Below are 13972 nucleotides of genomic sequence, written 5' to 3'. Positions count from 1 at the left end.
TGGAGTGATGAATGGAAGTAGGGGGCTTGGTGGGGGGTGGGGGTGTACAAGGTTGTCAATTTATATCTCTGGAGGAATGGCTTTCTGTGGAGTTACTCTTGCTGGTGTTGATTAGGGTTTTGAGAATTTGATGTTGTATGGATACTTTGGCCTTGCTACTGCTGTGATTAGCATGGGCAGACAGGGGATTGAACCCTAGGAGGATAGTATCCTTCGTCTTCTAGTGGTGTTTGAGAAGCTTTTTCTCTCCTCCAGACCCACAGTCTTGAGGGTCACTGCTTTATTTTTTATCCATATAATTGTTTCCCCTCTGTTGGCCAAACAATGCTGTACAAGAAAAAACAAAATGTATATTTTTGTTCCAAGTCTGATTTTAGAATGGTTAGTCTCTACAAGGATAATATGTATAGTGGACCCCCATGACAATAACATATAACCGCTAGGTCTACTCCAGTTACAGCTACACTTATAATCTGGTTTGCCACACAGGGTCCTTTGTTGACCATTTCCACAAAATCCTGTTGTCGATGGTTTGGGAGGTGTTTAATGAAAGAATTCATTCCCTTTAAGATCTCCATTTGGTATCAACCCAGAAACACTGCAGTGCTTGCATTTTTTAATGCAGTTGCTACCTTATTGTACTTCTTTCTGCCCTTACATCATTTAGCTAACTCTTTCGGTGGGAGCAGTGGTTTCTGCTGCTGATGTGTAACAATTTATGACCAAAGTCACAATACTGAATCTGGCTTAGGGTCGGACTTTAGGGTTTCCAGGCCCTGTTGTTGGGCTCACATTACTTTTGGAGTTTTCAGGTGGCTGATTTAACAGATGCTGATGTTAAAAACTAGTCTTCAGCTATCTCTGTAAGTCCTGGCATCAAATGAACAGAGATCTTTGAGATCCTCTTGGCTTACGAGTTTCAAGTATGAGGGATATCAATGTCTGCCGTACTTCTAATGTGATGCCTAACTTATTTGTCACACTGGCCAGAACATTGTGGAAAGCGGTTATGTAAACTACTAGCAAGATTTTTGTAGGAGAGGTGGCAGAAGAAGCCGGGATGCAAAATGAATAAGATCTATCACAACATGTTGAACATGACCTTAACCTCAATTGTAATCTCCTTTTACCTTCTAGAGTGCAAGGTAAACACAAGAGTGAAACTGCAGCTCCCTGAGTGTTGGATCAGCATGGTTAACACTTGGTGTAGGACTACTTCCAAAAGGCAATCTAGCGGTTTGACTTGACACCTTTCTTGGTTTTGAGACAGTAGGTGACAACTTTGGCAGTGGTATGGAGCGTGACTGAAGGCGGAAGTAAGCTGAGTGTGACTAAAGGAGTCTCTATTGAGTCCTCCAATTGTAGCACATAATGTGGAAAAATGAGCAGTCATAATGTGTCCTCCTGAGAAAGACTCACTCTCTTGTATTTGCGTAAAATGGAGCCTTGGCTTTGACTTGAACCTTAGTTTACAAGCTGCTGAATCGACTGACTGTATGTACTGTGTAACTGAAACCGAGGGAGTCATAGAGTTTTTTTTTTTTTTTTTAAACAAACATTACTGATTTTAAGCGTCAATGAGGGAAAGTTGAGCAAAAGACACACTAACATTGCTATTCAAGAGAAGAAAAGCTGTGACTATAGCAGAGCAACAACTCTCAAGTAGTACAGTGTAAACATGCAGGACACCACCCAAAATATATATCAGTCACAATATTCAAGCCACTGAACCCAACCATTTGCCCCAGACTGGCCCATGTTTACGGAGGCAGCCCCTAGCTTCATAGACAACACGTTCCTGCTGTGCACACCAGTCCAACCCCGCCACCATCATGAAAGGGTGGGAGGAGTAGGGGACAACCAATGTGCAGCAATATCTCATTTAGCAATCAGGAGGAACGTACACAGGAACGACTGTTCAGCTCTCGTATCTCCTGTGCCCTCAAAAACGCCAAGTAGTATTAGTAGTAGGGAAAGGAGAACTTTCCATCCAAGGACATCCGACAAGTCCCCTATCACACTGATCCAGATTTTAGTCATCCTAGGGCAGGACCACACCATGTGATATAAGTCCACTGGTTCTGTTCAACATTTAGGGCAGGAGGGGTTAGGGCAAAGGCCCACCCTATGCAAGCGGGTTGGAGAGAGCTAGACTGAGTAAAGATCGTATGTTTGTATCAATCGCAGTAAACTAGAGATAGTGAGCTCTCTGGAAGCCATTATGGCATCCCACCAGCCTAAGTCATCAATGGGGCCCAGCCGACACTCCCAGCGGTCTCTGAGGTTCTGCAGTGTGCCAGTTGTGTTACCTATCAGGGTACAGTAGATCTGGGAGATCCCTTCACGACCAAGGTTGCCCATAAAGAGTATGGCTTCCATGGAACTAAACTCTGGTAGGGCTTCAGAGGATGTAAGTGTGGAGAGCATGCCTGAGTTGGAGGTATGTGTGGGGTGTTGGTAAGGTCGTAGGTGGAATGAAGGTAAAAAAAAAGGAGCTTATATGCATTCTTGACCAGACATCCTCAAGCTGACTAATACCTATAAGGCTCCAGGCTCTAAAGCCCTGAAGTGCCACCACCTCCCTCAACCAATTGCCATGCCAGAAGGAGGGTATGTTGTGTGCACAACATTCCGGGCCAGAAGCACTATCTAGTTATCTGGGGCATAAAAACAGGGATTGGGGAGCCATAGATCAAGGCTTGTAGGCAAGGAAAACCCAGCCAGGACAGTTCTAGCCAGTATGCAGTGTGAGACTGGCCCCCATTGAACCAATCGTGGATGACAAGAAGGTGGGAGGCCAAGTAGGTTAAGATTGGTAATTTCCAGACCACCATAAAAGGGACTTCACTGACAGGGCAAGACGGGGTTTAGACCCATGCCATAGAAACGTTGTTGCTGTCCCACCCATACAATGGAACCACGTCTGAGGCAGGTGGAGCAGGAGATTTTGTAAGATGTATAGCAAGCGTGGAAGAATCATCATCTTGTACAACGCAATTTGCCCCATAACATTTAAAGGAAGGGGTTGCCATCTATCAAGATCGGTGTTAGCCTTCCAGACCAACGGTTGCAGACTGAGAGTCCAGGTGAGTTTCGGGAGCAAAGTAACCCACACACCTAAGTATCGAAAGCTGAGTCGACCAAGGGCAATATTAGTCTGCCAGTCGAAGCAATCTGTAGTTAGGGTTGGGGGAACCAGCATGGCTTAGAGGGATTCGTCTTAAGACTCAAGGCTGTTTCGAACCACTTCAGTAGATAAAGTCATTGGGGGCCGCTAGTGGCGGGGTTCGCAAGGTACAGAAGGACATCATCCGCAAATAGAGCAATGCGGTCTTCCTGGGTGTCACTCCAGCTCCATCCCTCAAACTGGGCGTCTGTATGGATGAGCTGGGCCAGTGCTCAACTGCTAGCGCAAAAAGGAGTGGGGAGGAAGGACATCCCGTCTGTGCCCTCCTTCTATAGAAAAAGCTTTGGAAAGGGCTCCATTAATCTGGACCTGGGCAATGGGGTTAGAGTATAGGGCGCAGTTCATGCCACGACAAAGCAAGGTCCAAAACGAGCTCTAGTCAGCACCAGCTGCAGGTAGCTCCAGCTCACCATGGCGAAAGCCTTTTCAAAATCAATTAAAAAAATAGAACTAAGTCCTGAGGTAGGCGATGACGGTGACCCAGGGCCACGTGGAGACGTCGGAGACAGTGTCCTGTGCTACGACCCGGCATCAAGCCACAATAATCCGGGTGTATCAATGTAGCAAGAACATATTTTAGTGGTTAGTTAAGGCAGTAGCAAAGATTTTGACTTCCCCACTTAGAAGAGATAAAGGGCAGCAGTCAGAGCAGGAGGTAGAGGCCATGTCCAGTTCTAGAGGAAAGGCGTCGGTGTGGCTCACTTCCCTGTTTAGGGATAGCACATAGGGTATTAATATTTCATGAAATGTAGTATAGTACTCCGTGAGCAAGCTGTCCGGTCCAAGAGTCTTTGCCGACACCAGTCCGGACAAAGCCTCCCCATCCACCATGGAGTTAAGAGGTTTGTCAAGCATGTGGGTTTTAGCAGGAGAGAAGACAGTGACCAGGGTCACCCATGTCCCCTCATTTGGGAGCTGTCTATAGATTCCCACAGTAACAGGCAAATGTGTTGTCAATCTCAGAGAGAGTAGGTCTCAGAGAGCCATTTTCGTCAATAATTTCGGGTATAAAACTATTCACCTGGTAGTGGGAGGCCAACCAATATAATAGCTTCCCGTTCTTGTCCCACCAGCCATAAATCCTGGCAGGTGTAGCTCGCCAAAGGTGTTTGGCAAACTCAAGAGAGTGCTCACAGATTTCCTCGCGGAGAAGTTCCAGGCGGTGGGAGAAGTGTTCCTGGGGACCAAAAGTCGGGAGCTGCTCCAAGCGAAGAACACTTGCTTCTAATTGGGTAACCTGAGAGAAGCGGGTATTCTTCCAGACCCTAATTTGCCCCCTGGCAACACCTCATATAGTCGTCTTACTACCTAGCCACAGGGTGCCAACTTTCGTGACCGAGCCCTCATTATTGCAAAAATAAACCTGAAGTTCGGTGTTCAATGATCGGACAAGGGACTTGTCATGAAGATGTAAAGCATTAAGACACCATATGGGACACTGGTCAGATTTGGAGGGTCCGAAGTGAAGAAGTAATGGTGAGTGGTTCGACATCCCACACAGTAATATTTGGATTTGAGAGAGTGTTTGACAATCAGGAGCGGGTCAGAAAACTAAGTCTATTCGCGAGTGAGTGTAGTGGGCTGCAAAGGCGTGTGTAAATTGATGCAGTCTAGGGTGCAATGTCCTCCAGCCGTCACAAAGACCGAGAGAGGCAGTCCAGTCCACCAGGTGACGTACATCAGTTCGTCTGGTACTGGTATGTGACCCTGTTGCTACTAAGGGTGGTAACGGAAAGCAAAGTGCATCAAGGGTTGTGGAAGCGCCTGATTTCTGGAATGGACAGCTGTGGTTTCTTCACAGCTGCACAATGTATGTATGTGATGCTAAAATTCTCTCTCAATACAGAATATACCTGTTTTTATACTTAAATTCTAATGCTGAAACTTAGTTTTTAAATTGACTTGTTTGAGCATACATCAGTCAGAATGTCTACATGTCAGAAAAATCTTGCCTGCATAGGACTCTAAAGAGTGCTGCGTCTCATATGGATAACGGCACACTGCAACATAACTTTATGGACAGATATTGAATTTGAAATGTTCTAGGATCCAAACACCTAGCAGGGAGTTATTCTAATGAAGATCCTATGATTTATGACTGTAAATTACGTTTAGAACCTTATTGGCCGATTAAAAGTGTTACTCATTTGATCACAGTAAACAAAGGGAAAATGTCCTTATTTTTTTTCAACACCCAGGGGGTCATTATGAGTTTGGCAGACGGAAAAGGCAGTCCGCCAAACTCCTGTGGTCAGGGTGCCGTCAGTGTAGCCACCTTCCCACAGGACCCATTACGAGTTCCCCGCTAGGTCAGTGGGCAGAATTTTCCTCCCGCTGGCCCAGCAGGGAACAGCCTACAGCATTGACGCCAGCTCATAATGGAGCAGATGGCAATGCTGCAGTGCATAGGGTGTATAAGCAAAGTGCATGGGTAGTGCAGGAGCCCCCTGGGGCTCCATGCACCCCGTCTGGTGACACCGCCATGTAAAAGCTGGCGGAGAGGAGGGGTCGTAATCCCCAGGGCAGCACTGCTTGCAGTGCTGCCCTGGCGGATTAGGACCGCCAGTCCCTCCTGTGGAGGTAAACTGGTGGTGCTAGCAGTCCGACGGTGGTGCAAATGCAAAGAAATCAACATCCCCAAATATGATAGCATGCCTACACAATTAAGAGCAAGGTAGCATGAATTGATGAAAGAGATGGAAATGTCCATCATTTAAGCACAAAGATATGATAGCATAGCTCAAAATGTCCAATGCCCTATCAATGTGATTTCATCTTTAGGCTCTCCCTTTTCATTTAAAAAGGACACAAACATACCTCAGGCGGGAACTGAAGGAGGCCGGTCAGAAGGTTTAGTCGTCCTCGATGAGGCATTCCAAGAATCACGTCAGTAACACCACAGAGGGTGCACATTTTCAATAGTTCATGAAAGAAACCCATCATGCTTTCTGCCCCTTCACCGCCGTACCGCTTTACTGTTGCAAATTTCTTGGCCAGGAAATAGTCAAACTCCTGTAAAATAACAAATTGTAATATTTATTTTACAGAGGATTATCACCACCACTGCAGCTATAGTTAAATCTCACATTTTTTAACTGGCGTTCTCAAGAAAACACAACTTTCCTGTTTCATATACACTGACAGTGCACATGTCAGCCCTCTAGGCCTCGACTCAAAGCTCCTAATAATAAGAGGAAGGGGCTGAAGCATTGCAGCTACAGAATGCGGTTTCAAAGCACAGTACCCAGTAGGTAGATGTTTGAGGGGTATAGTTCAATTTCGATTTCCTCCCTCAAATAGGCACAATCCAAATGTGGCTGTCAAGCCTCACATCAGATTACAGTATTTGTCGTTGTTCTCTTTGGAATACAGTGCAGAAAATTATTTTATTTTTGAAGGAATTATTAAAAATTGCACATGGCAGTTTTTCCTAATATCAATATGTTCCAAACTCTGAACACCAAGCTATTTACCTATTTAGCGGCACCAGTAACACACTTCAGAAGCCTGCCACCACTTGACGCTCACATAATTACTATCTGGGGACCGCAGGATTGTTTGATTGTCCCTGGATGTACGAGAAAAACTTGATCATCCCATAACCAGTGAGGAGCTACGTGCAGCTCTAGACACTCTGAAGAACGGAAAGACCCACAGAAAATGATAGCCTACTGACTGCATTTTATAAACTAGGTCTACAAGCTTCCCTTATGGAGACGCTCTGAGACGTGGCAGAGGAGGCCTACCAGGAAGGCTGTCTTCCAGCAACAATGTGGGACGCTCTGATATTTGTGATCCGCTAGGGCAGGAAAGAACCCTAGAGTGATAGAATGACATTGCCTTTTAGCCATGGTTAATACAGATATGAAAATCATTAATAAACCTTTGGTCTGTAGTTTGACTGGAGTAATCAAAAGATCAGACAAGCTTCATCAACCATATCAGTATGATTTTCACTTTTCTCCTGCTTGGAGGCCAATGTCCAAAAAGGTAGCCTGGAGCTGTCCAAGTGGGAGTTGGAGAGAGGCACACGTCAGGGGTGCCCTTTGTTGCCCCCAATGTTTTCCCTAGCTACTGAAACACCAGCAAAAATGGTACGCAAGGGAATGATGGACAAGGGTATCCATGTAAGACTTCCAACACATGTAATCTCGTTGTACGCAGACGACAGGTTGGTTTATACGGCAGACAGCTCCACCTCTGTTACGACTACTATAGGATTTGAAATGGGTGAAAGGGTGTAAGGAAATGGCTCCCTTTTGCAGTTACCCCCCACTTTTTGCCTGATACCGATGCTGACTTGACTGAGAAGTGTGCTAGGACCCTGCTAACCAGGCCCCAGCACCAGTGTTCTTTCACCTAAAATGTACCATTGTTTCCACAATTGGCACACCCCTGGCACACAGATAAGTCCCTTGTAAAAGGTACCAGTGGTACCAAAGGCCCTGTGACCAGGGAAGGTCCCTAAGGGCTGCAGGATATGTTGTGCCACCTTAAGGGACCCCTCACCTAAAACATGCACACTGCCATTGCAGATTGTGTGTTGGTGGGGAGATAAAGGGAAAGTCTACATGGCATCCCCCTCAGGATGCCATGCACACAAAATACTGCCTGTGGCATAGGTAAGTCATCCCTCTAGCAGGCCACAGCCCTAAGGCAGGGTGCACTATACCACAGGTGAGGGCATAGCTACATGAGCAATATGCCCCTACAGTGTCCACGTCTATTCTTAGACATTGTAAGTACAGTTGTGGCCATATTAAGTATATGGTCTGGGAGTTTGTCAAAAACTAACTCCACAGCTCCATAATGGCTACACTGAATACTGGGAAGTTTGGTATCAAACTTCTCAGAATAATAAACCCACACTGATGCCAGTGTTGGATTTATTAAAAAATGCACACAGAGGGCATCTTAGAGATGCCCCCCTGTATGTTACCCAATTGTTCAGTGCAGGACTGACTGGTGTCCTGAGCTGAGGTGACCCCTGCCTTTAGAAATCCTCCATCTTGATTTTGGAGGATTCCCCCAATAGGAATAGGGATGTGCCCGTGCCCCCCTCCCCTCAGGGAGGAGGCACAAAGAGGGTGTAGCCACCCTCAAGGACAGTAGCCATTGGCTACTGCCCTCCCAGACCTAAACACACCCCTAAATTCAGTATTTAGGGGCTCCCCAGATCCCAGGAAATCAGATTCCTGCAACCTGAAGAAAGAAGAAGGACTGCCGACCTACAAGCCTGCAGAGAAGGAGGAAGACGACAACCGATTTGTCCCCAGCCCTACCGGCCTGTCTCAAACTTCAAAAACCTGCTCCAGCGACGCATCCGACAGGGACCAGCGACCTCTGAAGCCTCAGAGGACTGCCCTGGACTACAGGACCAAGAAACTCCAGTGAACAGCGGCCCTGTTCAAAACCAGCTACTTCTTTGCAACAAAGAAGCAACTTCCAAAGACTTCACGTTTCCCGCTGGAAGCTTGAGACTCTACACTCTGTACCCGACGCCCCCGGCTCGACCTGCAGAGAACCAACACCTCAGGGAGGACTCCCCGGTGACTGCGAGCCCATGAGTAACCAGAGATGACCCCCCCTGATCCCCCACAGCGACGCTTGCAGAGAGAATCCAGAGGCTCCCCCTGACCGCAACTGCCTGTAACAAGGGACCCGACGCCTGGAACCAACACTGCACCCGCAGCCCCCAGGACCTCAAGGAACCGAACTTTGACGCAGGAGTGACCCCCAGGCGACCCTCTGCCTAGCCCAGGTGGTGGCTGTCCCGAGAAGCCCCCCTGTGCCTGCCTGCACCGCTAGTGACCCCCGGGTCCCTCCATTGTTTCCTACTTGAAACCCGATGCCTGCTTTGCACACTGCACCAGGCCACCCCTGTGCCACTGAGGATGTGTTTTGTGTTCCTACTTGTGTCCCCCCAGGTGCTCTACAAAACCCCCCTGGTCTGTCCCCCGAGGACGCAGGTACTTACCTGCTGGCAGACTGGAACCGGAGCACCCCTGTTCCCCATAGGCGCCTATGTGTTTTGGGCACCTCTTTGACCTCTGCACCTGACCGGGCCTGAGCTGCTGGTGTGATAACTTTCCGGTTGCCTTGAACCCCCAACGGTGGGCTGCCTATGCCCCAGGACTGAGACTTGAGAGTGTTTTTCTTACCTCCTAATCTATTCTTTACTTACCTACTTTACTTTTTCAATATAAAAACCTATTGGCCTAGAGTAAGTCTTTGAGTGTGTGTTCCTCATGTATTGCCTGTGTGTGTACAACAAATGCTTAACACTACCCTCGGATAAGCCTACTGCTCGACCACACTACCACAAAATAGAGCTTTAGAATTATCTATTTTTGCCACTATCTTACCTTAAGCATATCTTATACATTCCACTGGGGACTCCCATCTCGACGACTGGGAAGTATTCAAGCATGTGAATCCATGAAAGTTCCAATACTGGAGTAAACACATATTTGGCAACCCTGGAAGCTGAGTTCCAAATTAACTTATCTTTGCAGTTTTATGAGGGCTTCAAATAGGCAATAGTGAGGAACACACATTGAGATGGCAGAGAGTTTTCTGGATCAGATATTCACCCATGTTTTTCCATATAGGTCTAAATAGATAGTCCTGTGAAATAAGTATTTATATATGCCCACACCAAAGGTCTCATGGTCATCTTTGTCAACATTCATGGAAATCGAGCCTGTATGTTATTCCTTATCTTACCAACTCAAACGTACTTCATATGATTTGTGCAAATGAACCTTTTAACTAGAAAGTCTCCCTAAAGGCTCTCAATTCTATTTGTCAACTAGGTATTTCATAGAGCCTCAGGGTTTGCCCTATGAATTGTGCCTATTCATCTAACTGAGAAATCTTATGTGTCAAGAATATACAGAAGACGTTAATACCTGCACAATCTCTGATTCTCCAAGCAAATACTTTATCATCAAGGGAAACAGTAATGGCAAGAAAAAACACTTTTGTCTCATGTGCCAATTGAGCCCATTGTGGTTGGAGAACTTTCTATTAATTTTCTCTTTAGCTCTACAAGAACGAATACTCAGCACAACCAAACCAAGGCACTTCTACATCCAATGAGACCAAGGAGACAATGCGCCTCTTGAAAATATCAATTAAGTTAGACAATGTTAGGATGCTCACATGTTTCTGCCCAAGGAAGCTAGCCTGACTTACTTTAATTATTTTAGGCAGAACCGGATCTTCTATATCAACTAACATTCTGGAATTAAATTTAGCATCAAAATTAAGAAGGGTTTAAAGTCTGTGAGATTCACAAACAAGATGATTTATATTTTTTTAGGAATGATCAAAATAAAAGTCTTCTCTAAGGATGGAGTCTTCGCTCCTTTCACATTTACATTTAACAAACTCCTTTTTACAGCATTTCCCTTCGGTATCCTCCTGTTGACCAGTTGTGAGAGATTTATATGTCTGTATGTTTGCACTGCACCTTTTGTATCATTATGGAAGGAGAGTGTATGATGGTTCAGCTATCAGTTAGTCCCCCACACCTCAGCGATAAGTGTAGGATCAGATGGGGAGGTAGTCCACACACAGTGTCAAGAGTAGGTTGCAGTGATCTCTCCTTTGTCTGAAAGATGATCAGGCTGAGGAATTCTTTTCAGCAGCCACCTACTGGTTAAAGATTATGTAACTGCAAGCCACTAAGTGTTCCAAAACAAAATATATATATACATTTCTGGTGGAGGAAAAGTGTTGCAACAAATAAACCCTCACTTTCAGTGGCATGTCCTCCTTGTTCAAGGATGGTTGTAGGCTGGATGGATGGGTTTCCATAAAGGACAGGTCAAGAGTGTTTAATAATTTCTTACGATTTTCTGGGTCAATATGTTCTGATGATCTTGTGTCTATTGTGATCGTCAGTAGCCAGATTCAATGTCCAGGGTCTGAAAATAAAGTCCTCAACCTTTTCAGATGTAGTGCCCAAATCTAGCAATGAAGTAGAGTGCAGACTCACAAACTCTAGTTTTGTAGGGTTGATGGTTGGGACACCCTTTAGAGGTGAAACATGCTTAGGCACCATTGGCTGGCAAGATTTCTGGTGGCTCACATCTCATGCCTTCCAGGACCTGCAGATATGGTGCCATGTTTACATGCTCCCTCGGATTTTCCAAAGTGGTCTGGTCAGGCAGGATATTCACAGCAGCTCAAGGTTGTTGGGTCCTGAGGGGGGAGTGCCACAAGGACAATTTTTACTCTTCAGGAGGCTGGTGCACACCCTAAAAGATCATTGGGACACGATTAACGCGGAATTCGTTGTCCATGGGGTGTTGCACCTCCTGTTGACAGCAGGAGAGGAACCTCACTTGATTGCTAAAATCTACCGGGCCCAAATAGAGGCAGCGTTGGACCCCCTGCATTCCCTAAGAGAAAAATGGGTAAGGACAGTTGGCCGGGACCTGTCTGAGTCAGAATGGAACAGAGCGCTAGCTTATCCCAGGATGATCTCACGCAACACGAGGCTGAGATACATCCAATACAACTATCTACACAGAACATACCTCACTCCTCAACGGCTGCACCGCATATATGGGGGTGCACCCAGGACATGCCCCAGATGTGGGGACGGTGAGGCCAACTTTGATCATATGATGTGGGGATGCACGATGCTCCAGAGAGGTTGGGGCGAGATGATGGCAGTCCTCACAGAGCTGTTCGGGACAGAGCTCCGGCCAACCCCCGCCATGTGTCTACTGGGCCGTAGAGCCGGCGTCAAATGAAGTAGGGTTGGGGGTCGTTTCCTTGACTTGTCCCTGGCCCTCTATAAAAGACTGATTGCGAAGGGCTGGAAGTCCCCCGGCCACCCCTCTCTGTCCGAATCGATAAGTGATGTCACAAGATGGTCCAGGGCTGAGCTGCAGGCCCTTAAAGCCGAGGAGGCTAGGGGAGTTCGGCCACCTCTACATAATAAGAAGCTCCCCGGCAATTCTCCCTTTAGAAATTAAGCAGACCCACCCACATAAGCCAATAAGTTTATTTACAGTTTGAAGTTGAGTTAAGTCTGTTATTAGGTCACAAAACACAAAAGGTAACAAGTGGCACTAAAAGAACTGACACCCGAAAAACGGATTGATTAAAGAGCTGGAAACAATGATGTATAAATATTAAACTGTAATTGAAATGAACAGGTGATTGTGAAACACATTACAAGCAATGTATAGCAGAGACGGGGTTCAGTTAAATAGAAATGTACAATAAGGACAAAATGTTACTGTAAATAGACCTACATATGTAAAACAGCAAACAGTTAATAAAAACATATTTGAAAAAAAAAAAAGGGTTGTTGGGTCCTGCCACTGTTGGCGTACGTATGCAAAGCAGGACTCCAAGCTCCGTAAAACGTTTCAGCAGTGTCCATGAATGGACAAGGCCAGGCGCACTCTGTGCAAGTGCTGCTCATCACTGCTTGTGATCCTCTGAGTCTACCCAGTGGCAGGTACTTCCTCAATGCCCCCCACAACCCAATGGTCTCTGTTGGAGTGTTGCCGGTTTTTTAGCGAGGTGAGTGGGCCAGTGTCTGAGTCCGGTATGCCCATCTCAGTGCTTGAGCAGTGAGGGTGCGGAAAGTGGGCATGCCAGGATACGTTGGAACTGCATCACAAGGTTGCAAAGTTTTATACGCCTGGGGTTCCCATCCAGGGACTTTGCCCCCTGCTATCACCTTATTTTTAAGCCAGAAGCTCCTACCATGAACAGAAATGTGGACAGCACCAATGGCCCATCTCCAAAGCGGTTTCAGAGTGCAGCCATCTTGGCACACCAAGCTCCTTCTCTGCTCAGTTCTGTCTTAAACAAAGCTACTATGCTGCAGGGATTAAAGCAGATCATTTATAAGCATGTAAGCTAGAGTGAAAAGTGGTAGAAAGACAACAGCAGAAGTGTGAAATATGGAAGGAACAATACCCCTTTGATTACTCTTCACTAACAGTATAAATTATGATGATTACTTTTCTGGGTACATTAATGTCTAGGAATCAGTCCTCCAGGGGCAGCAGTACCTTTTTCTACACGTCTTTAAGGAGTGCGTCTAAGCTGCATATATGTACATTTTTAAACAGTCTGCCACTGAGTATTCCAAATTCAGTTGTGAAAGTGACTTGACATCTGCACCATCCAAAATGTCAGCTAAGGTGGTGAATCCTAACTCTATGTCATTCCATCCTTTGACTTTTACAATGCCAGTCAGCCCTGGTAACCTTACTTCCAATAGTGGAGTTCTTAGGGCAAGATGCTTAATTCAACCCATATCTTTGGTGACCTTCTGCCAGATGTTAACTATTAATCTTCTGGCTGTTATGTTGTACCCAAATTTCCTCCATATAATGAGTGCATGAAGCTTTCCCAACCCATGGCATGTTGTCTAATTTAAGTGCATGCTCAGGCTGTGGAGCTAACACCCAGTTGCTGACTACCCAGAGCTGTGCAGCCTTATAAAAGATCTGCACATTTCGCAGGGTGATGCCTCCCTTGAATGTGGATGTTGTAGGGTACACACCAAAATCAAAATGAGCACACAGTTCCTAAAAGCTAAACGAGAAAGCATGGGCACTTCTAAATTAGAAGCTAGAACCCTCACACATCCTTTGGATGTCATGCTTCATCATTGGGTCTGCTCCACGTCTGGCTGGCGCTGCAATGCCCGACGGGGCCCTGCAAGGGGGCTCTGTGCCGGATGCACTGCTGCCCTGGGGATTATGACCTGGCAGTATAGTGAAGGGGCCGGCAGTATGTCTGTGGCTA

At 46.3% G+C, this 13972-nt stretch overlaps 1 protein-coding gene across 1 annotated transcript in view; it reads right to left on the bottom strand.

Moving 5' to 3' along the window:
* The window catches only part of DHTKD1 (dehydrogenase E1 and transketolase domain containing 1), an 871206-nt gene that overhangs the window by 709267 nt on the left and 147967 nt on the right, over positions 1-13972 (bottom strand). The window contains exon 4 of the mRNA XM_069228664.1: positions 6005-6199. Coding sequence (XP_069084765.1) covers positions 6005-6199 — 195 coding nt within the window. The remainder of the gene's footprint in view (positions 1-6004; positions 6200-13972) is intronic.

The sequence above is a fragment of the Pleurodeles waltl genome, chromosome 4_1, assembly GCF_031143425.1.
Source record: "Pleurodeles waltl isolate 20211129_DDA chromosome 4_1, aPleWal1.hap1.20221129, whole genome shotgun sequence".
Classification (NCBI taxonomy): Eukaryota; Metazoa; Chordata; class Amphibia; order Caudata; family Salamandridae; genus Pleurodeles; species Pleurodeles waltl.
This window is presented reverse-complemented; position numbering and strand designations above follow the sequence as displayed.